General features: G+C 51.8%; 2 protein-coding genes across 4 annotated transcripts in view; one reads left to right on the forward strand and one right to left on the reverse strand.

Moving 5' to 3' along the window:
* Window positions 1-9,425: 9,425 nt before the first annotated feature.
* MCAM (melanoma cell adhesion molecule) lies at window positions 9,426-17,322 on the forward strand. 3 transcript variants are annotated; one of them, XM_029209519.1, is made up of 16 exons: window positions 9,426-9,510; window positions 11,340-11,464; window positions 11,562-11,769; window positions 11,855-11,925; window positions 12,021-12,108; window positions 13,176-13,355; window positions 13,432-13,553; window positions 13,637-13,799; window positions 13,895-14,013; window positions 14,100-14,241; window positions 14,409-14,530; window positions 14,639-14,780; window positions 14,879-14,950; window positions 15,141-15,288; window positions 15,611-15,728; window positions 16,210-17,322. In XM_029209519.1, the coding sequence occupies exons 1-16, from the start codon at window positions 9,444-9,446 to the stop codon at window positions 16,237-16,239; spliced, it is 1,917 nt and encodes a 638-aa protein (XP_029065352.1). In that variant the 5' UTR covers window positions 9,426-9,443; the 3' UTR covers window positions 16,240-17,322. The 3 variants fall into 3 exon arrangements, with proteins under 3 accessions (XP_029065352.1, XP_029065351.1, XP_029065350.1); XM_029209517.1 differs by lacking the exon at window positions 9,426-9,510 and adding an exon at window positions 9,585-10,188; XM_029209518.1 differs by lacking the exon at window positions 15,611-15,728 and having other exon boundaries at window positions 9,441-9,510.
* Window positions 17,323-17,701: 379 nt separating this feature from the next.
* CBL (Cbl proto-oncogene) overlaps window positions 17,702-27,054 on the reverse strand; it is an 88,150-nt gene continuing 78,797 nt past the window's right edge. Inside the window, exon 16 of the mRNA XM_029207578.1 lies at window positions 17,702-26,084. Coding sequence (XP_029063411.1) covers window positions 25,816-26,084 — 269 coding nt within the window. The 3' untranslated portion in view covers window positions 17,702-25,815. The remainder of the gene's footprint in view (window positions 26,085-27,054) is intronic.

Raw genomic sequence — 27,054 nt, forward strand, 5'->3', positions numbered from 1 at the left:
AAGCCCACACACAGCAACGAAGACCCAACGCAGCCAAAAATTAAAATTAAATTAAATTTTAAAAATAAAATAAAATAAAACCATCATAGTAAAAACTGGTTCAGGCCAGAACCATTAAGGGATGCTAACGTATATATTACTTATGTAGTATTCCAGCCTGGGGTGCATAACCCTAATTTAAGCACAAGATTACACCAGACAAATCCAAATTGACAAATATGAAGCAAAGTCTGAGGAACTGTTGCAGATTAAAGAAGAGTAATGAGACCTGAGGACTAAAGGCAATAGAGAATTCTGTACCAGAGGGGAAAGACAAATGCCACAGTGGACGTCATTGGGACTCTTGTCAAACTGGAATATGGATTATAGACTAGAAACGTTTTGTATCAGTTTAAATCTTCTAAATTTGGTAACTGTTTCGTGGTTGTATGGGACAATATCCTTCTCAGGAAATACTGAAGTATTAGGGGACCTAGGAGCATGACGTACGCAACCTACTTTCATGATTCATAAACTCAAATTATACATAAGTGCACACATATCAAATAAAAATTTTTAGTTAAAATTTTATTAAAAATTGTAATTTAGAGAGGATAAAAAAGCAAAATCTGGGGAATTCCCTGGCGGCCCAGTGGTTAGGACTCCTCGCTTCCACTGCCAAGGGCGCGGGTTCAATCCCTGGTCGGGGAACTAAGATCCCGCAAGCTGCAGGGCACAGCCAAAAAAAAGCAAAATCTGTGGCAAAATGTTAATCACCTTTGACACTAGGCAAAGGGTATATACAAAGACTCTATACTATGTTTGCAACTTTTCTGAGTGTTTGAAATCATTTCAAAATAGAGTTAAATACATATACACAGAAACTAAAACAAGGAAATAAAAATGTTTGCATGGGCCTAAAGGAAAGGAATCACGTGCAAGTAATCCCCAGACTAATTTCTAGAGAGACTAACTTCTGGTCAAGTTCAAATTACAGTTTCAATTGCAGAGAGATTTGAAGAAATGTAGCAAAATACTACTCTTTGGGTTTTTTTTTTAAATAATAGGTTAGCACTGAATAATTTGAAAAAAGTAAAACTTAAACAGCAAATGGAGCTAGATATCGGTTTAAAATATGTTGAAAATTATAATGCTTTATAAGATGAAAAAATATTTTAATATTTTTATTATTAAATTTTAATAATATAATAAATATTATATTTATTATAATAAATAAATTATAAATAGATATAAAATATAAATAAATATTAAAATTTATTATTAAAATATTAATATTTATAATCTGTGACTCCTTTATAATATTTGAATATGACATATTAAATTTATGATTCAATTCTGACCTAAGTATTGCTTTAAAAATATTAGTAATAATTTCAGCTTGGAGCAAAGTTTCTCTTTATTGAAATTAATTTTGTAAACATCTAAGAACAACAACTCAAGAAAAGTAAGCTAATTTGGCATTACTGGCAACAGAATATGCATTTGGGATTTTGGCAAAATGAAGGCAAGAAGAATTTATTTAATGGAATATTATATAATAACTATGAGTTGCATATGACTTTATTATCCATCCAAGCATTGCTGGGCCAACGTGAGAACACCCAGGCACGTGCAATGATAATTTAATTAAATTATCTTGGATATTTTGCTGACTTTGTCATACAAAAACTACAGCTTCACATATTTTTAAATTTTGTCATTAGAAAGGCTATTTGTCAAGGTAAGAGGACAGAGCATATTTAACAGAGTTGGTTAGCCTTCAAATAATTCAAATATTTCAACCTTCATTTGTATCTGACCTGGCCACACAAATATTGGTGGTTTTGGTCCTTTCATGGTTTCTATTTGAGAGTATAAATATAGATGTAGATCATATAAAATATTCTTACACAAAAGGTAGCATTCCACATGTAGCATTCTATATCAAGCTTTTTAATTTAAAACTATAGTCTTCAACTATACCTCAATAAAAAGTGTCAATGACCCCCAAATAAATAAATAAATAAAATTACATTCTAGTGATCACTCCATGTCAGCGTATAGGGAGTGTCCTAATCCTTTTAACAGCTGCATATACTCCACTGAGTGGAGTTTATTCAAAGATTGTTTATAGGGGACTCAAAAGTGTTGTGTCCCACCTCAAGTTGGATGTGGTAAGGAGAAAAGGCTACCAAGAGGCTCTCAGTCATGGTGGGTGACATAAGGGACAAGGTCCCTCCCATGCTTATCTTTCATTCTAGTGTGGAGCTGTTATGATCAGAGGGATAGATTGGCTTGTTGAAATAAGGCCATAACCCAGGTGTAGCAGCAGCCTCCCCAGAAGCTCAGTCACCCAAGGGAGAGGATGAAGCTGGGAGGGGAAATGGGACCTTAGAAAGTGGGACCTTTTGTTCTGTCCCTCTGGGGCTGAACTCAGATGGATCTAAACTGATTGGCAGGTGTTCCCCTACTCAAAACCATTTATACACACCCTGCTGTGCTAGATCATTTACCAGGGTTTACAAATCCTCTGTAATCTGGCCTCATCCCTCACTAAATTCATTCCTCCCTTGCAGGATACTAACCAACCGCTAGTCGTCTCCTGCACAGAGCATGCTGTCACACTCCATTTACCCAGGTACCTACCATTATCCCTTAATTTGAAGCTAGGTGTCAACTCTTCCAGGAAGCCTTCCCTGGTCACCTCAAGCTGAGTTAAGTAACTGTTTCATGTGCATCTTTGCACCCTAGTACTTGGCACGTTGTATTCTAATTGTTTACTTGTCTGTCCCCCTCACTAGAGTACAGAACTCTCAAGCACATGGACCTCGTCTTAGTTATCATCCCATCCCCCGCCCCCAACTTAGTACCCTAAACACGATATCCTAGTTCAGTTACAAGACAGAGAAGGGAGCCACCACAATGCCCTTTTCCTTCAAAGCAAACCCTATCTGTCCACATGTCACCTCTATTTGTACTGCAGTGCTGTCATCGCTCAGGACGAATTGAAATGAGGCCGAAGAGTTTGGTTTCTGCAACTCATCAGTCCAGCTTTTCAGTACCCCCATCCTCCCACCTTCTCCGTAAGATGAGAGAACAATTGAAACTAGGGGCGCCAGGGGGCGCTCTCAGGCAGAGAAGAAATAAAGAAACCATTATAAATCTAAATTTCAATTTCATCACATCATTTTGCCATTGCTCAAGAACCTGCGGTGGCTCCCCATTGCCTACTCTATCTCAAGATCCAAGTTCCTCCCCCATGACCTAACTTCACCTCATCTGCCCAAGCTCTCACAGAGATGCACCCGCTACCCTGTTGAATTTCTATTTAGCCATGTAACAGTTTATTTAGTACCAGCTGTTTGCATAAGGGTGGTACCAACAGGTGGTAGCAGTGGCTGAAGCTCTCCTTAAGACACTCCAAGTAAACATATAATAAAAGTGAAAGCAGTGGGCTTGCTATGCAAATGGCAAGCAAGGTCTCCCAGCCTCCCCCATCAGCCTGATCTTCTAGCCAGTTGCCCGTGCTGAAGCTCTTCTTATACAGAAGAAGCAGTTTTCACTGTGCATGCCCCTTTCTCTCTTCCCCACCCCCTCTCATTGCTTGTGCCACTTGCCCTGCCTGGAATGATCTATCCTCACTCCTCCTCTATCTAAACTTGACTTTTCACTGAAGCCGCCACACTTCCAGAAAGCCTTTCCTGGCAAGTGCAGGCAGAGTCCACGTGGATGCTCCCTCTTCTGAACCCCTGTTGCATTTCCTGTTTATACCACATAATTCGGTGATATTCCAATCCGCTGCTTTCATTTCCATGATATGCTTACTAAATTCGGCTGTAAATCATGACAGGTACGGGGCCCGAGTTTTGGAGTTACATCAACCTTGGTTCAAATTTTAGCTCCTCGGAGTGATCACAAAGTTCTGGAACTAGACAGTGGTGATGGTTGCATTAACACTGTGAGTGTACTTACCGCCGCTGAATTGTACACTTAAAATGGTTAAAAGGGTAAGTTTTATGTTATGTGTATTTTACCACATTGAAGAAAATGTAGCTCCATGACTCACAGGCTGCCTGACTTTAGGTCATGTAACTCTTTTCACTTCAGTTTCGTCATTTTTTGTTGCAAAGATCAAGATAAACATTAGTGATGAAAATGACCCTTAAGTGACGGGCTGAGTTGTAAAGCACTGTGCAAATATTAGCTATGAGCAGCTTCTTCTCTCATTCCGAGCACTGCCATGTCCCCTCTGAACAGTCACTGGTTTGGCCACTTGCCCAAGATTAGCTAATTAAATGGCAGTGTTGTCTCAAAGCCACCAATTCCTTCATGGAGTTTACAGCCGGGTGTTGGAGACCAAAGTTGAACCAGCACTTTCCAGTGTGATTGGGACACAAAGGGAAGGTGCCAGGGAGAGCACAGCCCCTGGGGCTTTTCTCTGACTCTGAATCCTTCCACTTTTCAAGTCCCCTTGAAGCCCTGGGCCCTGGGGTATGGGTCAGGGAGGCAGGGTTCAGGTCATCGACTTGCCACCCCTCTTCCCTCCCATCTCTCTCCCCACCTCCAAGATCAGCTGTGGCAACTACAGAGGGGATCGCAGGCCCCTGCAGGGGTGCAGTGGAACAAGGCTCCCCTCCTCCAGGGCTCCTCCTGGGTTGTTCAAAGCTCTGTGTGGAAGGGAAAACGCAATGCAGAAGTGGCCTTCAGGGAGGAGACACAGCAGAACCCGGGATCCCTAGGCTTCCTGTAGGCTCCTCTCTGGTAGACTACCTAGGCTTTCCTCAGGGACAACTCAAAGTCAAATTTAAACAGCTCTCTGGGGACATTGCTCCTCCTGGGTGGTGGTATTTTGGGGAGCGGATGTGAACTTCCCTGAGGGGGAGAGGTGTAGGCTCCCAGCATCCTGCCCTGTGCCCTCCCCCTGCCCCCAACTTGCTCCATTCTCCAAATTTAGGATGGCAGGAGGAAGTGGGAAGATGTTTAGGTCCTCCGAGGCCAGAGAGCAGAGACCCAGCACTGGGAGCGAAAGGCTCCATTCTTACAGCTGACAGGAGTGGATCCAGCGGGGCTAGAGGGCGACCCAGAAGCCCGCACCCCTGCTCTGATGCCGAAATCCTGGCTGCGCAGTCCTACTCTCTCCTCGATCAGAGGTCACTGCACCCCCGGGAGGCCGTCCGCAGGGACTCCCCACGCAGCCTGGCTCTCTCCCCAACACCCCAGCCCACCCCTACTCGCAACTCTGCCCCTGCCCCCCTCACTTCCCAAAGCGGAGGCTGAATCACCACTACCAGCCCTCGCTGAGAAAGGCCTGGAGACCGGATTCGAGGCTTCCGGAGAGCCCCAGGGTCCCCTGCCCGAGCCCCTCCCCGGCCCGCCACGGCCTGAGCATTTATGGTAATGTTTGGATTGGTGCGAGAGCGGCCGGATGCCCCGCCTCCCCGCGGCCTCCGCCGGTCAAGACCTGGGGAGCAGGGGCTCCTGGGATCCCCTGGGCTGAGGCCCTGGGTGCTGGAGGGCTCCCCACGTGGAGAGGCCCCTGGGGTCTGAGAGGACTAGAGGGACAATCTCGGTCTGAAGGGTGGCTCAACAGGGCGGGGGCTAGGATGGGAAGGATGTGATCCCCCTCAGTATACCCCACCCACTGCTATCCTCTCTCTGGTTTATGGGTCCCTAGTCCCCAGGAAGAGTCCCCATGCACCCACATCCTCTTTCTCTTTCTCTCCCGCACTCCCTGGCAGAGAAGGGCCTGAGAGGGGAGGCCAGCAGCTCCCCGGGGAGTCGCTGGAATGCTGGGAGCCTGGGAACAGACCCCGCAGTCAGTCCCTGGGAAAGCCAGGCTGTGGGAATCCCACCCGCAGACCCCTCCCCAAGAGGCGACACCGGATGCCAGAGACAGACCCCACCTCCCCAAGAGGGGGGCTTTGCGAGAGTGGGAAAACCCCTGTCCAAGCCCCAGCCTGGCTCGACCCCAGAGTTCAGTAGGCCAGCTGTGACGGAGACGCCCCTCCCCCTCCTCTCCCCGGCCTGCTCCAGCATAATCCCCGCCATTGTGCCACCACCTCCCTTCCCCCTCCCCTTCTCTGCACCCCTGTACAATGGGTCCTTTGCCTCCTCCAGCACTCAGGGTGGAGATGAAAGCACTCACGGTTTTTCCAAGTTTAAAAATAGCCCCTCCCCCCCCCCCCCAAGTCCCCCTCCTCCTCTTCCATGGTGTTTCTGGGGCACACCTCAATCCAGGCCGCACCTCCTTCTTCCTGCCCCCGGGTCAGGTGCGAAGGACATGGGTGAGACTGCGTCCGGCCAGGATAGGGGCTGCTTCCCCCCATTCAACCTCTTCCCCAGCATCTCCCACCCAGCCCCGCAGTATCCGGTTTCCTGGCCCGCTGATGCCCTCAGCAGCGACTGCCCCCCGACCCTCCTCCTACCCAGTTTTTCACTCCCTCAGCACAGTCTTCTCCCAGCTCAGATCCCGACTCTGGAAAAATTCTCCTTCCTCCCCTCCAAAGACTCAGACCGAACCCTGCTTTGCAGCCAGGCCGGGGAGGACGCCCAGCCTCGGTCATGGCCGACATTGCTGACCCGCCCCTCCACCCGCAGCTCCTTCTCACTGCAGCTGTAAGCTTGCCTTTCTAAGCTTCCTTCCTCCGCCCAACCCGCCCTCCTCATATCCTCTCGGTTAAGGCCCCTCCACCAGAGGGGTGAGTGGGAGACCACTGTGCCCACTGTGAGAGAGAGAGAGGGGGCTCCTGGGTTTAATCTCACCCCAGCGAGCCCCCAGGGGCAGGCCCAGCCTTGTCTTTTGACCTCCAACTCCACCGGGGTGGGGGGGCACAATGAAATGAAAGCCCCCGCTCACCCAGGAGACGGGAGCTGAGGGACCCAGACCGCGGCCACCACCCCACCCAGCCTCAGTTTCTCTACCTGTGGTCAGACCTATGCCCATGAGACACACCGAGGGCATTCTGCACCGCGAATCCCCTCGTGTCTGAGTGGCCTGGGTCAACCATGGGGGTGGAGGAAGGCAGCCTTCCTATCCTTTCCTTCGGAGAGAAATGAGGCCGGGCATTAGGACTGTGGCCTGGGGCTCTTCTGATCCTGGCCTGCTTCTGGGCAAGGCTGCCTCCACCCCAGTCCAGGCGCTAGAGTATCTGCCGACGGAAGGCCTGCCGTGGCCTCCCTGATCTCCCTTCTGCTGGACCTCCATCCTCTGTCACTGGAAGTTCTTGCCCTGCCGCCTTCTCTCTTTCCCGCGATTGCTGGAGCTCTGTCTTCTGGCATCTTGGAGGAGTTGGAGGGTTGATCCCCTCCACCTTCTGCTCCTTCGCCCTGTGCTGCTGTCACCCCCCTTTCTTCTGTCTCCAGTCCCCTCTGAGTCCTCTCCAAAGTCCTGACCTCTTTCTGGTTTGGAATCCTAGTGTGCCCCCCTGGTGAAGCTGTCCTGGAGTTGTCTGCCCCCTGACCTCTGGCAGCCCAGATCGCCCCAAGCTACTGGCTTACTTAAAGGACAGTCTTTGTGCTTCCTTGGTGGGGACATGCAGGACACGGATGTCACCCTGGGCTCTAACCTCATTTCCCCTTCACTGGAGAGGCAGCTTCTCCACCCCCACCTACATTCACTCGGCTCAGGACAAAGAAGAATTAAGAACTGACCGTCCTTGGTGGTTAGCTGGCTTTGTTTTCAGGCCAGAGACAGGAGAATGATTAGTTAATGGTGTTAAGTGAAGGGAAGGGGTGGGGGCAGGGAAGCAGAGCAGCATGCCCGGCTCTGAGCTTGCCAGGGCAAACAGCATCCTTCAGCCATTCCCACTCCTGCCCCTGCAGACAAACAAACGCATCCATTCCATTCTGGGCCCTGGGCCAGTCTATACCTTCACTCTGGGGGATGGGGAAGCACCATTCTCCTCTTGTTTCCCCCCCACCCCTCCCCCTCCCCCAGGCTCCAGGCCTCTGGCCTGGCCCACCTGGCATGGCCTCTGGCTGGAAACTAATGGAGGTGAGGAGGGGGTCAGCAAGGTTGTGAAAGAAGAGGCTGATGTGGTTTGAGAGTCATTTCCGCGTCATCAAAACGCCATCCCAGAGCATCCTCTCAAGTCACCTGCCCATCTCTGGCATTTGCTGCCTCACCCTGCTCCTCCCCCAACCAGCAGCAAGGCTGCCTGCCTGGTGACAGGACTCTACCCCAAATCCAGGCCCCCTTCTGACCCTCCCTGTTGAAGGAGTCCCCGCTGATGTGGAGCCCTTTCCCAGGGCCAGGGTGCTTGGGGTCTCTATGAGGCAAGTCTGTCTCACTTGCCAGGGCCTTAGTTCAAGAGGCCAGAAGACCCAGGGTTTGGGAATGAGAGGAGCTGCAGGGTCCCCCTCACCTCACTGTGTGGCAGATCCCACTCAGGCAGGGCAGCCTGGAGTCAGTTCTGATTCCTCCTCCGATCCCCTACCCCCAGCTGCTGAGCCATAAGCCATAGGTGAGCTTAGGGGGCTTGGTGGAGGGGGGTGGAGCCCTGCTGCAGGGGGTCCTTTCAACCCTCAGGAACAGCAACAGGTGCTGGGGGTCAAGCTGGAGACCTTGCACCTGTTAACTCTTTCTTCCCCCTCTTTTCTTCATTCAGGCAAGAGGAAAGTGAGTCCAGGCTGGGCTCAATGAGTGAAGAGGGCAGAAGCAGAATTCTCAAGATCTGGGCTTGGACAAGTGTGACAACCTTGGGCCCATGAATTCAGCCCCTCCCTCCTTCCTCTAGTCAGAGACGGACTTGCAGGAGCTGGGGTGGAAGGGGCAGTCCTTAGAACACCATCTCCACTCGCCAGTACAGGTACCTCTGGGTCTGTGGGCCCCGGGCTCAATGTTCTTCCCTCAAAGCTGCCAGGACTGCCAGGCTTGGGGGCAGTGCCAGGCCGGCGGCAGCTGCAGCGGTGCAATCATTCTGGGAAGCCTGATTTTCTCTGTGGCAGGGGTCCGGCGGGGTGGAGGAGGAGGCGGGGAGAAGAGCCTAAATGGGAGGGAGGCCCCCATCAGGGACAACAAGAACCTGCTCGGCGGCTCCCCCGCCAGGAGGTCCCCCAGGGCTACACGGGCTGGCTGGGGCTGCGCAGGAGTGAGCGCGGCGGGGGTCTGACCCCGCGGGACTCCGGGTATCCGGGCCAGCTTCTCCTCGCTGCCGCCTCGGCCAGGCAGTCCGCCCCGGAGACACCTGTCACCGCCCCCTCTCCGTTCCCCAGCTGGGGGCTGGGAGGAAGGCTCCGGCCTACCCCCACCCCGCGCCGCGCGGCTCGGCAGCGCAGCTCCTGGCATCTCGGCGCCGGGCCCGCCCCCTAGGGCTGCGGCGCGCGGGGCGGGGGCGTGGGGGGGGGGGCTGCGCGGGGCGTGGCGGGCCGGCCTCGGCGCTCTGGCCCCCTCCCCCGCCCCCCTGACGTCAGCCCCGGGCAGCTGCGAGCTCCCTCACTTCGCTCTCGCCCTCCGGCCGGGAAGCATGGGACGGTCCGGGCTCATCTGCGCCTTCCTGATCGCCGCCTGCTGCTGCTGTCGCCGCGCCGCGGGTGAGTGAGCTCGCTGGGGTGGGGGTGGGGGTGGGGCCCGCGCCCCCAACGGAGCGGCCCGGCAGTCCGGCGGAGCGTGCCCGGGAGGAGAGCTGGCATCGCGGCGGGGGCCGGGGCTTTGCGCTGCGTCGTGCGCTCCTCTCTCCGGGTCCCAGGCACCCGGCGCGTTGCGCGCGTGCAACTCTTCTTTGCAGCCAGTTTGCAGCCTCTATTCCAGACCTTCCCGGGAGCAGAACTGGGGAGGCGGGGAGGGGGCTGCTGCCTGGAGCGGGAAGGGGTGGAGCCAAGTCCCTGGGGCCGCTGGTGAGAGCTTTTTCTCAGGTGCTTTCTCTGGGGAGCCCGTGATTGGAGCCTTGGCGGGAGGCGCCTCTACAGCGCATCCCCAAATCCTGAATCCCGCGCCCGCCTGTTGCTGGGAAAGGCAGCTTTCTTAGCTGGAGGGGTGCGCCGACCCCTCCCTCTCCCGCCTGGGCTTCGAGCCAGGCTGGAGGTGAGCGAGATGGGGAAGAACGGCGGCTCCCACCCCGGCAGGGCGTTGGCAAAGCCTGGAGGGCGGTGTGGGTCGCCTCGCGCCTACCCGGGTGACGGGATCACAGGTGGCAGGGACGAGGGATCGAGGATTACCAGAGTGGAAGCGCCCCAGACTTGTTACACCTCCCGGAATGGGACCAAGTTCAGGTGGGAAATGCGTCCCTGCACCTCGGAGTTTTTCTCTGGAACTGCCTAGGAACCGGGCGCTCCCGGGTTCACGCTGCCCTTGTATGGCCCGCAATGGTGTCGCTTGTTTCTCTTGGCTCCCTTTCCCGGGCTCCAGCCGCTGCCTGGCTTAGATACCCTGGTTGGGTATCTAAGCAATACCCAACTCGATGGCCTCGTGCCCATGCCGACGGTGTCCCTGGGGTACCCTTGGCTGCTGCCTTCCAATCCCTTCTGGGGAAAGGGCTAAATCGGGCTCCACCCGCTGCAGAAGGTCCAACCCCACCCGGCCCTGCTCTTCTAGCTCTGGGGAAACGGAGTCAGGGGTGTGAAGCTTTTGCTCTGGGTTGAAGACCACTCCATCTGCCCTTGTTATCTGGGAGCCAGCCCAGGCCAACCACCCAGGCACCCGAGTCCAGCCAGATGGTATGGAGTGACATCACCTCCTCGCAGGGCGGGCAGCGCACTAGCACCACTGACGTCACTCCTGCCCACTGCCTGGTCCTTGGCCTGACCCCTGCCCTGACCCCGGGGAGAGATTCTGGCCCCCTCCGTGACTCTGACCCCTCCATACTCACAAGACTCCCAGGATGGGGTCCCCTGAGAGTGTCGGATGTTCACGGCGGTGCTGCTTAAGGAGTATGAAATAAGGGCCTCCTGGCCAGGGTTGCCCTTTGGGTTTTATGGGGGATTTGGGGAGGGGGTGTGGGGGGGGGCAAAGGGTAGAGATGTCTTCCTCTGGGTGTGGGGACAAAAAGGGCCTGTGTGCCCCGGCCTGGCACATGCCTTGCATTCCCACACTCTGAGCTCACCCGGGGAGGAGGGAGCCTGGAAGGAAAGGGGCCTTCCTCTTGGCCCAGAGCCTGGGTTGCCCCTCTGCCAGCCTCATCTGGGAGGTTCCTGGTGCTCAGGGTCTCTGCTCCAATGACCAGAAATGTCCATCCCCAACTCCCTTGAACCGGGAGAGGGCTGGCCCAGGGTTCGGGGGTAAAGAGTGGTTGAGGGGTAGGAGAGGACAGTGCCCTTCAGACCCTCGAAGTGGCAGGAAGAGCAGCTGCAGCGAGCGGTGTGAGTGGAGGGCATGGAGAGCAGCTGGAGCTGACACAGCTCCTCCCCCACCCCCTCCCCGCCAGGTGTGCCTGGAGAGGCTGAGCAGCCCGACCCGGAGCTGGTGGAGGTGGAAGTGGGCGGCACGGCCCTTCTGAAATGTGGCCCCTCCCACTCCCCGGGCAACTTCAGCCACGCGGACTGGTTTTCTGTGAGTGCTTGGGCCCCAGAGAGGGCAGCAGGGGCGGGAGGCTCTGCCCTTCATGTAGCCCCAGGACGCTCACCTCCTCCCCGCCACCTCCCCTTAGGTCCACAAGGAGAAGCCAACACTCATCTTCCTCGTGCGTCAGGGCCAGGGCCAGAGCGAACCTGGGGAGTACCAGAATCGGCTCAGCCTCCAGGACCAAGGGACTACTCTGGCCCTAGCACGCATCACCCCCCACGATGAGCGCATCTTCCTGTGCCAGGGCAAGCGCCCTCGGTCCCAGGAGCACCGAATCCAGCTCCGTGTCTACAGTGAGTGCCCTGTCCGTGCCTTGTGGGCAGTGTGGGGCTTCGGAAGTGGTGGTCCCATGCCCCTCCCCATTTCTCTCCCTTGTAGAAGCTCCGGAGGAGCCACTCATCCAGGTCAATGCCTTGGGCATTTCTGTGAACAGTGAGGAGCCTGGGGAGGTGAGATCTGCCGGGGTGGCCGGCGGGTAGGCAGGAGCTAAGGTGGGCTTGGCGGGGTCGCAGAGGCAGGGAGACTCACACCCTGTCCTCCTTAGGTTGCCACCTGTGTGGGGAGGAATGGGTACCCCCTTCCTCAAGTCACCTGGTACAAGAACAGCCAGTCCCTGAAGGAGGAGAAGAACCGTAAGTCATCCTCTCTGCCCTTAAAAGCCATGCTTGTGGCACAATATGGGGACCACCTTGCATTTTATTTTACTTTTTCTTTTGGCCACACCACGCAGCATGCGGGATCTTAGTTCCCCGACCGGGGATCGAACCCGTGCCCCCTGCATTGGGAGCGCAGAGTCTTAACCACTGGACCACCAGGGAAGTCCCTATTTTACTTTTTTTTTAAGTACACAAGTGATCCTTGAAAATATTCTCATAAGAATTCAAACTATGGAAAATCTAGAAGGAAAATTTCCTTCCTGCCCCAGACCCATTCCCAGAAATAGCTGTGCTATCAGTGTGTATGTATTCACACTGATGCAATCCTTGATTTCTAGCCTACTTCTAGGTACTTACTCACACATGTAAATATATCTAGGACTACATAGGCTTTTGTTTTTTATTATCTAAGTCAGTGGTTCTCAACTAGGGGTGATTTTGCTCCCCTCCGGAACACTTGAGTGTCTGGAAATATTTTGGGTTGTCGCAAATGGATAGGTGCTACTGTCATCTAGCGGGTAGAGGCCAGGGATGCTGTAAACATCCTACAGGGCACCGGGCATGTCCAGCCCCAAACGTCAGTGGTGCTGAGGTCGAGAAACCCTGATCTGAATGACACTGTGCGCTACACATTGTTACACAACCTTGTTTTCCTTTTGACGACAAGTCTTGGAAATCTTTCCAGGTCACCCTATTTAGATCTACCTTATCGTTTACCTACTGCCGGCATTTCACACAGTGTATATAATATAGTCTAGCTAACCATTCATTCCCATTAGTGGATGTCCAGAGTGTTTTCTCATTTCCTTTTTTTTTAAATCCCTGCAGCAGTATTTGCACACATCCTTGTATGTGTGCCTATGTGTGTTTGTCTAGGGTAGATTTCGAGCAGGAAACTGCTGGGTTGAAGGGCCGCAGCTGGCATTGGTACCTGGCCCTCTCTCTACAAGGGCTCCCCTGCCTTTCCGCCGACCCAGGAGATCATAGGGTGGGGTTGGAGGCGGAGCTGAGGCCGAGCCCTTCGCCCCTTCCTCCCTGCCCAGGGGTCCACATCCAGTCGTCCCAGATCGTGGAGTCGAGTGGTCTGTACACCTTGAGGAGCGTTCTGAAGGCACAGCTGACCAAGGAGGACAAAGATGCCCAGTTTTACTGCGAGCTCAGCTATCGGCTGCCCAGTGGCAACCACATGAAGGAATCTAGGGAGGTCACTGTCCCTGTTTTCTGTGAGTACCGACCCATCGCTGTGGGGCTGGGTCCTGCTAGCTCTTGGGCTGAGAGCTGCCCCCTTTGCCTGTGCAGACCCGGCAGAGAGAGTGTGGCTGGAAGTGGAGCCTGAGGGGATGCTGAAGGAGGGGGACCGCGTGGAAATCAGGTGTCTGGCTGATGGCAACCCCCCGCCCCACTTCAGCATTGGCAAGCAGGTGCGGGGGCCTCTGTTCTGGGTGCAGGGGGGCAGCAGGAGTGGCTGGAGGCGCACTCTGATCGCGCCTTTGTCCTCTCGCAGAACCTCAGCACCAGGGAGATGGAGGAAGAGAGGACCGATGACAACGGGGTCCTGGTCTTGGAGCCCGCCCGGAAGGAGCATAGCGGCCTCTACGAATGTCAGGGCCTGGACTTGGAAAGCACGGCATCGCTGCTGAGCGACCAGCAGGAGCTGGTGGTGAACTGTGAGGGGCTGGGGGCCCAGGACAGGGGGACCAGGCTGGGGCGAGAGGGAATTTGCCCCGCCCTGTCCTGCCTGACACAATTGCTGCGTCCCCAGATGTGTCTGAAGTCCGGGTGAGCCCCGCAGCCCCCGAGAGCCAGGAGGGCAGCAGCCTCACCCTGACCTGTGAGGCAGAGAGTAACCAGGACCTTGAGTTCCAGTGGCTGAGAGAAAAGGTACCCAGGTGGGCTCAGGTCTCCGGGGCAAGGGGCTGTGGGGTGGGTGTGCCTAGGAGTGACCTCTGACCCATCTCTCACCCCAGACAGGCAAGGTGTTGGCAAAGGGGCCTGTGCTCCAATTACGCAACCTGAAACGGGAGGCAGGGGGAGGTTACCGCTGCGTGGCATCTGTGCCCAGTGTTCCCGGCCTGAACCGCACCCAGCTCGTCAACGTGGCCATTTTTGGTGAGGCCCTAGGCAGAGATCAGGTGGCCCCTTGAAGCCACCTTGAGCTGGGTGGTTTCAAGCTCTTTGGGGACCGAAAGCCACCCGCTGCCCTGGGGTTCTCTGGTGGGGAGGGGGGTGGCAGGCTGGCAGAGTTTGCTGTCTCACCCTTCCCCGCCCTGCCACAGGGTCCCCGTGGATGGCACTAAGGGAGAGGAAGATGTGGGTGAAGGAGAACTCAGTGCTGAATCTGTCCTGTGAAGCATCAGGGCATCCTCGGCCCAGCATCGTCTGGAGCGTCGATGGCACGGTGAGCAGGCACATGGCAGCCTCCCAGGCTCTCGTCCATCCCTGCGCGGGCTCTGCTGCCACGACCCAGCATCCCCCCCACCCCTGAACTGCGTCTCCTTCCTTGTAGGCCAGCGAACAGGACCAAGATCCGCAGAGTGTCCTGAGCGTCCTGAATGTCCTTGTGACCCCAGAGCTGTTGGAGACAGGTGCTGAGTGCGTGGCCTCCAACTCCCTGGGCAGAAACACCACCGTCATTATCCTGGAGCTGGGTAAGGGCTTGGTCCTGCAGAGTGGGGTGGGGGCAAGCCCAAGCAGTGCACGTTCCTATCCCAACCACCCCCCATCTGTTTAACCTCTTTCACCCCAGACTCCAACAGAACCACTAGCCTCAGCACCTCCACCATCAGTCCCTATGCTAGAGCCAACAGCACCTCCACAGGTGAGCTGGGCTGGATCGGGAGCAGGGTTGTGCCAGGGCATCCTCACTCTGCCCTGACCGGGAGCCCAGGGGAGCTCTGTCGAGAAAACGATCAGCGGCCCATCTTCCATCAGCCCTGGGCTGGGCGGGGCCGCGATGGTAACATGGCAGCCTGGGGCAGGGAGTGACTCGGGGTGTCTTTTTGGGACAGAGAAAAAGCTGACAGAGCCCGAAAGCAAGGGTGTGGTCATCGTGGCCGTGACCGTGTGTGTCCTGGTCCTGGCTGTGCTGGGCGCCGTCCTCTATTTCTTCTACAAGAAGGGCAAGCTGCCGTGCGGACGGTCAGGCAAACAAGAGATGTGAGCACGGCACCTGGCACCCCGCGCCCCGCCCCATCTCACGCTGCCAGCTTGTTGCCTCCTCAGGGATGTTCCCCTGCTGGCCCCTGTGCCCACTGAGCCGTTAGGAGCAGGAGGGGGACCCTGGGTCTGAGCGCTCCCCGCCTCACCGCCACTACCCAGCTTCCGTCCACCACACTCCTCCCTCTCACCCCTGTGGCCCTTCCCTGAGCCAGAGCAGAGCACCTAAGAGCCCTTCAGTACCCAGTCCCACGTCCCTCCCAACAGCCCCCATTCCCTTGCCCCCGAGTTGCCAACCTCTTGCCTCCCTCCCTCCTCCCAGCACGCTGCCCCCGTCTCGTAAGGGCGAATTTGTAGTTGAAGTTAAGTCAGATAAGCTCCCAGAAGAGATGGGCCTCCTTCAGGGCAGCAACGGTGACAAGAGGGCTCCAGGAGACCAGGTAGGAGGCAGTTCCTGTGGCCAGAGCCTGACACATCTTCAGGCACCGGGAGTGGCAGGGGCTGACGGCTGCTGAACACTAACTTTATCCTTCATCCTTCCCTGTTGGAGATGGGGAGCCGGCCCCATCTTGCCTTCCTAACACCACGCACAGACGATAGGGCCAGGCAGGTGGCTGAGGGACCCCGAGAGAGGGTAGCTGCCAGGACTGAGAGCAAGACCCCGTCCCATCACCATTTCCTGAACAGAGCTGGCGGCTCACATCACTAGGTGTGAAGTGTGGCCCAGTGCGATTCGGGGGCCTCATCTCTTATTCCCCGCCTTGCCATCCCCACCCCCTCCCCGGCTTCTTCCCTCCAGGCGGCTGCACCTAGTTCGTCAGCTGTGGCTTTGGTCCCTCCTCTCTTTTAGCGCTCACACCTTAAACCCTGGTCAGTGTCTCCGAACACCCCCCCTCACTTCTGCTCTTCACCCATCTTTAGGGAGAGAAATACATCGATCTGAGGCACTAGCCCACCGAATCACACGGCGCTCCCTCCCCTGCCTGGAACATTTCCTGTTCCCTGCTCACCTTCCTCCCCAGCACTCAGGATGGTCACCAAAGCCTCTAAAGTGGACAACACAGAAGATCCCCCTCCAGCTCACCTGCAGACATGGGCTAGGACCAGACCTGTCCTGAGAAGGACCTCATGTGGCCCTGGAGGCCCCCTCTTCAGGGACCTGTCCACCACTGTCTCAATTTGTTGAGTGACGCTCATGCCAAGGAGGGGGCCTCGGTATCCCAGAAGCACACAGGAGAGTTTCTCGCAGAACTTGTTTTCTCTTTACACATATTATGGATGTAAATACCTGTCTTCTACCAGCAGCCGGATTAGGTAGCCTGTTTATCTTGCGCTGACTTCCTGCTCCACGGCTCCAGGGCTGGCTTCATAATTCAGCTGATCACTGAAGTAAGGATGCAGTGAGCCCAGGCCTCTCTCTGCTGGAGAGACCCCAGCAGTGTCTAGAAGCAGTTACCAGTTCTGGAGAGACCCCAGCAGTGTCTGTCTAGAAGCAGTTACCAGCCTGCCTGCCTGCCTGCCTCTGGAGTTCCCTTTGCGACACTCTTTTCTTTCTCTGGGCAGAAGTCAGGACCTGGTGTCGTCCCTTAAAAGGTATCCTGGGTGTATCTCATTGTCCCTGCAGTAAGGAAGCTGGGTGCCGCTTTCCAGAGTTAAGGCGACTGGGCCCGAGCCCCTGCATTCATTTGGCTCCCCTACCCTCTCAAGGAATCACCTAAGACTGAATGCTGGGGGTAGGGGTTGGAGATGAGGTCCAGACTGTCCTTTACGAGGGTTAAGGCTATAAAGTTATATTAGCACCAGACTTCTACAGCCTGAGCTAATGGGCCTAGACCTTAGAAGAAAGGCCCTAATGGGAGAATGGTACTTGGAGATGAGAAACGGGCCTGGCTAGAGCTTTGGGGTATGTATGTCTCTGCGTATGTCTGTGCGTACGTGTGTGTGTATATATATGGTTTCGTTAGGTTGTAAATTTGCAAATTGTTTCCTTTTTATATATGTGTGTATATATATGAAAAATAAAGCTTAATTGTCCCAGAAATCTTACACTGTGTTTTATTCATCGTGGGGTACCACAGCAGCCTGGGGCCTCCAGAATTGGAACTGCACCAAAAGGAACACAAAACCCTTTGCAGTTGGGAGCAGGGACCAGGGGTTACCTCTGCTTCTGAGCAGAGGGGATAATCAACATGCTGAGCAGCAAAGCTGCCCTGCTCTATCTAGGCAGCTTGCAGAGCCTGGCGAGCTGCTGGCAAGGAGCGATTGCCCCTCTCCTGTCACTGAGACTGCCCTCAAGGTAGCAAAACAGGCTTCTGCTGATGGACTGGTACGAGTAGGCCTCTGGCCCTATAGCTCCCCAATATATCACTCCCTAACCCACAAATGACCAAGAACTCGGGTCTGCTACAACAAAAGAAACTTTATTTAAAAATATTTTTTTACAGACATGGGTGCCTGAAAAAGCTCTTTAGTTAACTGTGTATGGAAATGAAAAAAATTAATAAATAACATTAGTATAACAGAACCTCTAAACATTAATACACTGGCAAAACAAAACGGACTTAAAATGAAAATGAATCTTAAAGCTCTGCTATTCTCTGTAAGAATATTTACCTTCTGTTTTATTCTTTACAGGTGAGAATGATTAAATACTGCTAATATAATTTTTTTATATTAATGACACATTTTTAAAATAGTCCACAAAAATCTCATCTAAGTTTTCATTTTGTTTTATTTTTAACACTGATATACAAATGGGACTCTTCATTCTGGAGAAAAGTATCAAGTTCTCTCCAGCCCCACCCAGGCCAAGAATGTCAAAATCCTGAATAAGGAGGACTTTGAAAAGAATTGTTTCTATCTCCCAATTCTTTATTAGTTAAAGGCAGGGAAGAAGTGAGAAAAGGAAAAGAGATAAGTAAAATGTCATCATACAGAAAACTTTTTTTTTTTGGTCGAAACCTACAGTGGCCACAATACTGAGGACAGGCTTCCGTTCCAGTACGTGGTCCTTGCTGCCCTTCCCAGGGGAAAACTCGCCCCTGCAGAGGGCACTAGCTGCTTAATGCTCTATGTCTGAAGTTTTCAAATGAAAGGAAAGCCAAGTCTAAGGGACAGGCAGGAGGTCTAGGCCAGTTCAGGACCCAGCAAAAAGACAAGACAAAACGAACAACCAAACAACCTCCCCTTTTCGGGAGGGTCCACCCTACACTGTTCCATGAAGTTGGGTCATTAATAGGATCAGGAGGCTGGGTCACTTGAAATGGTCCAGAGTATGCCTGGAAATCATGGAACGTTCTGTCTCTTCCTGCTGAACACAGAACATTCAACCTGATAACTGAGATTCTGACTGGAACCAACCAAATGATCCTGGGATACAATGCTCATTTCTTCCAACTAAGCACCGTGGCAGGGAGAAGGGACCGCGGACACGCTGCACCTGGGGGCCACCTCCCCAGGCACATGGAGCACTTCCTCTCCCCTAGACCAGAGGGACTAATGACACTCAAGGTAGAGGAGCTAAGACTCTGGTATTTCCATATTAAGTCCTAAAATGCAGCCTGGGATACAGTGCTGCCTTAGAAAGGCACAAAATGTTTGGCTTTTTTTTTTTTTTTCAGTGTGCTAAAAATTGTTTTGTTTTGAATAAAGGAAAAAAAAGATATATAAGGTTAAAAACCCCAAGTCACCACAGCCAGAAAGCAGATGTAGGAGGTACCTCATAGCTGCCACACCCCTACCACACGTTTCAGCAGGAGGTCAAGGCCAAGACACTAAAACAGTGCTGAGAAGGGCAGGTCAGGAGAGGAGGTATCCACTCTCATGGGCATGGCTCACTCACCCAGACAGCAGAAGGAACAAGCCAAGGAAGAGAAAACATGTGGTCTACAGACTTGTAAGCAGTTCTCTGCCTCTTCAGTTTCCAGACAGCCATAAGCACGGCCACCCTCACCCAGGACAGGGTCAGAGGTAGACAGGGCGGAGGGAACTGACACAAAGGGCACATCAGCACCCATGCCAGACTGCCGGGCGTGGGCACACTGCACACCCCACTTCAGGGCTTCAGCATGGAGGCAGCGCAAGGCCTGAGGAGGCTCAGAGCGCGCGTACGGAGCAGTACTCCTCTGGCCTCCCAAACCGGCCCAGGGGCAGAAGGAGAACTGCGGGAGAGCGCCTCACACATTCATTTTGGGGACTGAATAAGAATATGGGGCCGGGCAATCAGAACTCTGATTTGTTCCACTGCCAAACCAGTAGGAGACCCGAGGTTCGCTTTCAGCCTCTGCTCTCTACAAACACAGGGAGCGGTCAGCCACATTCTTCTCAAGCACTGAACAAGCGAAGAGGCAGCGAGATCTCCAAACAGTTGTTAGTCTGTTAGTCAACAGCTGGCCCTCTGGCACCATGCTCTCCAGCCAACTGCGAGTAAGCCTCCAGGCAGGCCTCGCTCTCCCCACCCCGATTTCCCCCGCTTACTCCCGGGCCACTTTCTGGAACCAAGAAAAACTGGTGCTCGCCTCTGAAACCAGCCCAGATTTCCTAGAGCTCTGTGAAGGCGAGTGGCACTGCTATCCCTCTGCCCCTTAATTCTGGCGCCTAGAAGGGAATTTCAAACACACAGGCCCCAGCCTTCATCACGGGCCTCAGTGTATATCTTTGGATTATTAGGTTACTTCTGTGTACATCAAATGACTCCAGTAGTTTAAAAAAGTTATAAGTGATTATGAAATGCCTTAATAACACAGGACAGGCTCCCGGATGAGATAAATAAGATCAAAAGATTCAGGCAAGCAGAAGCACAGTTTTAAAAAAACCAAAAAATAAAGGCTTTACTATAGGACGACAAAGGAAGCAACTGGACAGGGAGGACAAATGCATCCTGTCTAAAGAGCTCTCAGTAAAAAGTCTCTCTAAATTGGAATCTATACCTAATTTATATCCTGGCAACTGTCCCAACTTTATAAATTCTTACTGGCAAAGTAGTTTCTGAGGTACCTCGGAAGGCCTGCCTAAGAATATTACTGCAGAGCTCCCCGCATAGAGGAAAGACCAGATAAAAGGGTGGGGAGGAGGGCTTGGAGGGAGGCAGGCCACGGGCCCATAGAATGAGTATGTTCTCAGCACTAAAACCTGAAGAGAGCCCAGAAGTCCATGGGTAGGGGCTACAGTGGATTTGTGATCTGCTCTCTAAATGAAATCAAAGAAGGCTAGAAACCTGAGACTGAATGAAGGCTAAGAAATGTCACCTAAGAAAAGATTAGCTCCAGAACAGGAGAAACTGGTCCTAAAGAGGGAGGTAAGAAATCTTGGATGCCAAGACTCATAAAGGGAAGAAAAACTGGAAATAAAGCAACAAAGAAGACAGTAACCTAAATTAACTTTAACCTAAGCATTTCCTCCAAGTCCCAGACATAGTCCCATGCCTGCCTTTCCACTCTCAAAAGAGCAGTATGGTAAGTTTTACTACTAGAGTAAAGTATTTTAGGGTATCTATCCCCTCCTCCCTGAGAACCTCCCCCTGCCCCTACTTCCCATCTGAAGCAGCATGCCGCTTCTCCCCTGTGTGGCAAAGTCGGGGGTCGATACCTGATCAATGTGCTGGGCTGATCATAGTCTTTCTTGCGAATATGAACCAAGAGGCACTGGGACTCTGTTAAAACGGTGATCCCATTTAATGGTGAGCTGGGGGTCGTGAGGACTGGGGTGCCTATGTTGGGGCCATGCATACCGACAGACCGACGAGCAGGAGAAAGAACTAGCTGCAAAGTTTCTCAGCTCCACGCAGAATCAACTGTACCGCTTATCCTGGGTTCTGGGAAATACCCTGCATCCTTACGATTCCTTCCTTTCCTCTGCTTTAATCCTTCTGTTTCTTGCATCCAAAGGACTGCTCAACAGGACGGTCAAAGATACAGCCCTGACCTTCTTCAACTATGCATCCATCTCCAGGCATTAAATGGCTACACGCATTTCTAAAGAGAGACTGCTAATGTAGACTGAGATCAAAGTAGAAATAGTAATGCTTTATGCCAACTGAGAATACTTTAGATAGAATTTCTAGGGCCTGAAAGTCTAGGAGGATAATAACGTGTTGACTTTCATACTAAGTTCTACGGTCTCTAAGCTCCGTACCCCTAGAGACACAGGCTGACGTTTCTGAGAACTGACTGAGTTCAACCTATGCTACTGCCTGGCTCTTGGGAGACCAAACAACTGGTTGAAGATCAGGACCCAGAAACAGGTGCCCATCCCTCTCGCACACCTTCAGCCCTTCTAAGACACAGGATCAGCTGAAAGGTTGTTGAAGGATTGGAAAACAAGTTCCATATAGAATGGGAGATGGTGAGAGGTCCCAGAGGGGTGATAAGAAAACTTCCTTATAAAGGGGATCAGAGGTACAGGCAGCTCAGTAAAAAGATCAAGGAAGGCACTAGAGTGGAAAGGGGTCTGTAGGCAGATGCTTTACTTAAACATTTAACTGCCCTATTGTGCAACTCTGAGCCGACACACCAACCCACCACCAAACAGATTCTACTTAAACACATAAAAATGGTGGGTATCCATGAGATTTCCATGGAGGAGTCTCCCAGACATTGTCAAAGCTATGGGAAGACAATAGAGGCTAATGGGAGTGTCTTGAACTGATTTTTAACCAGGACAGCTCTATAAGGAAATGTCCACATAAAAGAGCTGTGAATGTAACCTGCACAATCTTATTGGGAACGGCTATTTCAGGGCCAAATGCACATGCTAGACAGGCCAAGTACAACCGCTCAACATCAGTAAACCGCCATACGGTGGCAGGGGAGAACACAGAGCGGACACTTCAGGCTCATGGTAATCACTCACAAACACTTGCTGAATGAACAAACACAATGTTAGAGCCAAGTCAATAGTCAGAACACCGTTATTCCATGGGCAGTGGTCACTGCAGAGTCAGAAAGGCCAACAGCAAGAAGGGGGACTTACAGTTTGGGAAGAGGGCCTATATCCCTCCGCCTTTCATGATGTGAGGTAGGAGAATATTCTGCACTAACACCATGGCTGATCACACACAAAAAGGTCTACATCTTGTTAAAGAGAACATATAGCTGGTCCCTATTTTGCAAGCAAATATACAAAAATTCATGTGTAAGATTGCTGACTGGACCATAAAATATATTTTACCTTTCTGTAGAGGAAATAAATATTTTAAGTGTGAGGAATAGCAACCCCCCAATTTTTTTTTAAATCCACAAAACAGCTAAATGATACTAATAGTACCATCCCACACCCTGGGTCCTGGTGTTGAGAGTCTGTATAGGAAGCAAAAGAACAGAAGAATGGCAGAATATGTAGAGTGACACGGGGGGACAGAGAGAGCTAGTGGAAGAGAATGGCCATCCACAGATATATATCACTATTTATATAAATATTAACACATAAATGCTGAGACGATAAACTGCCTAATCTGTTATTTACCTAAAGGGAGGTATATCATTGAGCCCACAGGGTTTTTCCACTTTGATAACTCCTGACTTTAATGGAAGGAGTACAGCTGATTGAGTACAGCAAAGCAGGCACCCAGCAACAAGGCCGGCTGTGTAAAGCAACCCAGGGAGACATGGGGAAGCAGAAGGCCAGGTTGGACAGAACAGCCTAGTGCACTTGAGAAAAAGGAAAACATCAAAGTGGTTTTTACCTTACTTACCTGACAGGTAACAGAGGAGGAACCATTTGTAATTAAGAGCGGGAAAGGGGATGTGTTTGCCGAAAATGGCGAAATTCAAAGCCCACTTGTGAAAGGTCAATTTTAGTTAAAATCACAGCAGAGCCAAAGAATTAAAAATTGCCATACAAATGGAGGACGAAGAATGGGTTATTGGTGCCTTAGTCAAAGGAAAATTTAAGAAGTTAAAGTTTTGGAAATATCCTCAACACAAAAGCCACGCAAAAACTTTCCTGAGCCTCACCTGGCAATCTCAGGCATGGACCCAGGCGTGACCTCAGAGCATCCAAAGAGAAAACCCCTCACAGAATGGTCTAAGACCCTGAACACCTGCAGATACATGGCCGACAAGCTAAGAACCAAGTCATGCAATGGTGCACACCTAGCCTAGTTCAACCTGGATCCCCACGTTCAACACAGGGATCTGGCACCTAGCTTGGGGGCTGGCCTGACAAGCCTCAAGCGTATTCAGTTATGAAAAGAAAGGATGAACCTGCCTTTAGCCTATGTAAGTGAGGACATAATCTTCAAAGAAGATTTGGGATGCACTCTGAAAAGGCAACAGATATGCAGAACCAGTGCTTTGTTCTCTTGATAGATCTTCAGACTACGGGCAGTATCTACAGACAAGGAAAAATTCCAGTGTGGAGAGGTACGCAGACTGCTGCCATTTTCTCTAGCTCTCCGTCTAGGCCTTCAACATCTAAACAAGGCGCAAGACTGAACGCTACCACAAGTGAGACACTACGCTGGCTCTGAGAAGGAGATGCTAGTTACTGTTTCCTTCTCTCTGCCGCTTTCCTCTGCCCTCTCCATCGCGATTCAGGCCCTCCTGCACCTGTTGGGGGCTGTATTATTTTCTGCCACGTAGAGGAGACACTGGGTAACCACAGCAAGTCAGCAAAAAGCCCTGAACTATCTCCTCTGGGAACATAAATGGCTCTGAGGCAAGAGGAGAAAAATCAAAAGACCTAGGAGTAGCTGAAAGCCAAGAGAAGAGTTAGATAAAGTTTTAGGTCCAAAGATGACAAGATGGGAAAGAAAACAGGTGTAAGGAGAGTCATTTCTCTTTGGATCTCATGACAAAACCATGATTTAGATTGTGAGGAAGGCAGATTTATCAAAGTGCAGGCTTGCTTCTGACAAGGAGGAAGGTTACACACTGCTATCTGGAAGTCAGTAAGAGGCCCTGGCCAGAGAACTAACTGAACTCAAGTGGTGCCTTGGCAGTATCTGCAGGAACATACCAACGGTGCCCCACACAAGACTCTGAGTCTTCTTTACAAACTGGCGATGGCACAAGCCACAGGGCTTTTCACATGTTGTCTGTCCGCAGTAAAGTCATTTATTACACCCAGTGACGTCTAATTACTGTGGGGAATGCAGTCACTAAAGAGTACATAGGACCTAACGTGAAGAAGAAAGGGGAAGGAAAGGAAGAAGGAAATGTTACATTCCCAAAGCCACAGGCACAAGAGAAAAGCAAGGGTGGCACCAAGGTAGGGTTGGTGCTCATTATCAGCAGAATGCTGTGCTACCATGGGTGGTATTCCCCCCATTCCTTAAAGGGCAAAGAGAAAAATCATCTCTGAAACTACAGCCTGGCTCATATTCAAAGGGAGACACCCATATAAGCTGAAATTCACTGGGAAGAAAAACTGAAGAGATAAATCTTTATCGTCTGTTTTGTGCATTTTATGTACAACAAGGTAAAGAGCATGTGAATGGAGCTTCCTAAGAGCTTCATGGTATTTGGGCCAGAAAGCCATGCTGGAAACAAATGTTTTCCCTTCCCATTAAGTAGAAAACCTCGTGACCTACATTAGAACACACACCTGGCACCAAGGCAACTGACTCCCACAGACTATTTTCTGGGGAGGGCGTGGAATGTATCTGAAGGCCTCTATCTCAAATCAGTCACTATGTAATTAGGATAACTAAAACACCTTTTTCAAAACAGACTCAATGTTCCTATAGAAACAGTGCTTTGGAGTGACCAGTGTTCACTGCGAGTATCAAACAGGACCATAATGATAGCGCAACAGTACTTTTTTCCCACCTATCTACCAAACAAATCAACACCATCACACACAATAAAGAACATCCTATAAGCTGCTCGGCTTCAGTAAGGCTGGTCATAGCAAGCCCACTGCCAATGACAAGACACCAAGGAGGAGGAGGGGGGAGGAGACTGAGGAAAGGACAGAGGGAGGGTATTTTAAAAATACAAGACTTCAGCTATGCACATTATAATCCAAGCCAAAGGGGAGTGTTGGAGTTGTAATACACACTGGGGTTGGGTATAAAACCACAGTTGATGGCAGTCTTTAAGATTCCTTCTTAAACCTCTTGTGCTAATTCCCTGCCTGGGATTAACACACACAGCAGGTAAATCTTATAATCACAGGACACACACAACCACAGACAGACAAGACAGACAAGACGCACACAACCACATCCTTAACCTAAGAAAGTCTTAAGTCCTCAACTAGGATTTACAGCACAGTGCTTCTCCTACTGCTTTCTGGACCGTTCCCCAGGTAGGCTACCACTTAATAAAAATCCACACTCTCTCCAAGTGGGGAGGGACTGAAGGACACCTTCAAATGCACTCTCAAAACAAATAAAATAATAAAACATCCTAGCTGCTCCATTCTCATTCCACTGCTTTGAAATCTTGGAACCACAGGTGTGATATCCCACACAGGGCAAGACCTCATTGCGAAGTCTCCAAAGGAACCTCTCTGCCCTTTTAGGTGCTACTCGAGCAAGAGCTCCCGGCTCCTCGGTCCTCTAAGCTGCGGCATGGAGTGGGTGTGCTAGGTGGCTACATGGGCAGGAGAAGAAATAGAAACAAATTCCCGGAGGATGTTTTTGGCCATTTCAATATTGTTGTGGGCAATGACCAGAGCTTTCTGAATGTCCTGGTAGGAGTATCCCTGACTCATGAGACTCTCAATCTCACTGGAGAGCTGCGGTGAGGTGGCGGCGGTGCTTTGCTGACAGCTACCTGCTTTTCGTTCAGAGTTGATTCTCCGAGGGAACGGTTTGGGTGGCCTCTCAGGAACTTGGGAACCCTCAGTGAAGTCTGGAAGAAATAGGAAAGACAATGTTTGCAACTCGGGGCGGGGCGGGAATTCTCATCCGATAACAATGTGCTAATACGAGAGATTATGGACCCACTGTCCGTCAGGTACACGTGCGGTCACAAGGCGGGGTTTTACAGTTTCAAGGGCTTCTGTCTACAGCCTCCTCCCCTCGCAGCACAACAACCTTCTAAAGACACCACGCGCCTGTCCTACCGACAGGGACCACGCTGCCCTCCACATAGAACACCTGCACCTGCACCACGCTTTACACTGAGCACCAAGTTTTCACACACATCACTGCCTGAATTAGTTAAAAAACACTTCTGAGGGGCCAGAGAAGACACTAAACTTCTCCCTATACAAATAAGGAAACAGAAATAAGCCTAGGTTGCAGCGAAGAAGCATTAAACAAGGTTGGGTGGGTGGGGATCACCGCCTGTTTGGGCAACTGGATGCCATGTATCCTTTTCACCAGCTGTCCTGAAGGCTGTCTTCCATTTCTAAAGTGACAGCAACTCTGGCTGCTGCCCTCCCAGGCGGCCACAGGTGCAAGAAGGACAGTCCTTAACAGTCAAGGCTCAAATGCGGGCTGGCTCCAGGCCTACTCAGTGTGCTTTCCAGAGCTGGCACACCTCCTTTCCAATGGGACAGGGACAGCGCCCAGAAGTGTGGTCTGAACCATCAAAATGAATTACTACTGTCATCATGCACGCTCAAAAGAGCCAGAAATCCTATTAATACTTACCCCCAGCACAGGAAGAGCCAGGGTTTAAGGAACAACCTCATTTCTAAGTCTGGCAAGATCCTCAAGAGCCTGAATACAGTTTAACTTCCTAATTTGGGACCCAGGACCAGCTTTCCTCCCACTTCAGTCCACTCCTTCCAGCTACTGACTTACTGTCACCAGGCAGTCATCTCTGTTTCAGTATAAATAAGAAGGCATACAGCATTTCAGGACAAACCCAAGGT

Source organism: Monodon monoceros, unplaced genomic scaffold (assembly GCF_005190385.1).
Source record: "Monodon monoceros isolate NGI ecotype Baffin Bay Population unplaced genomic scaffold, NGI_Narwhal_1 Super_Scaffold_7, whole genome shotgun sequence".
NCBI classification, from domain to species: domain Eukaryota; kingdom Metazoa; phylum Chordata; class Mammalia; order Artiodactyla; family Monodontidae; genus Monodon; species Monodon monoceros.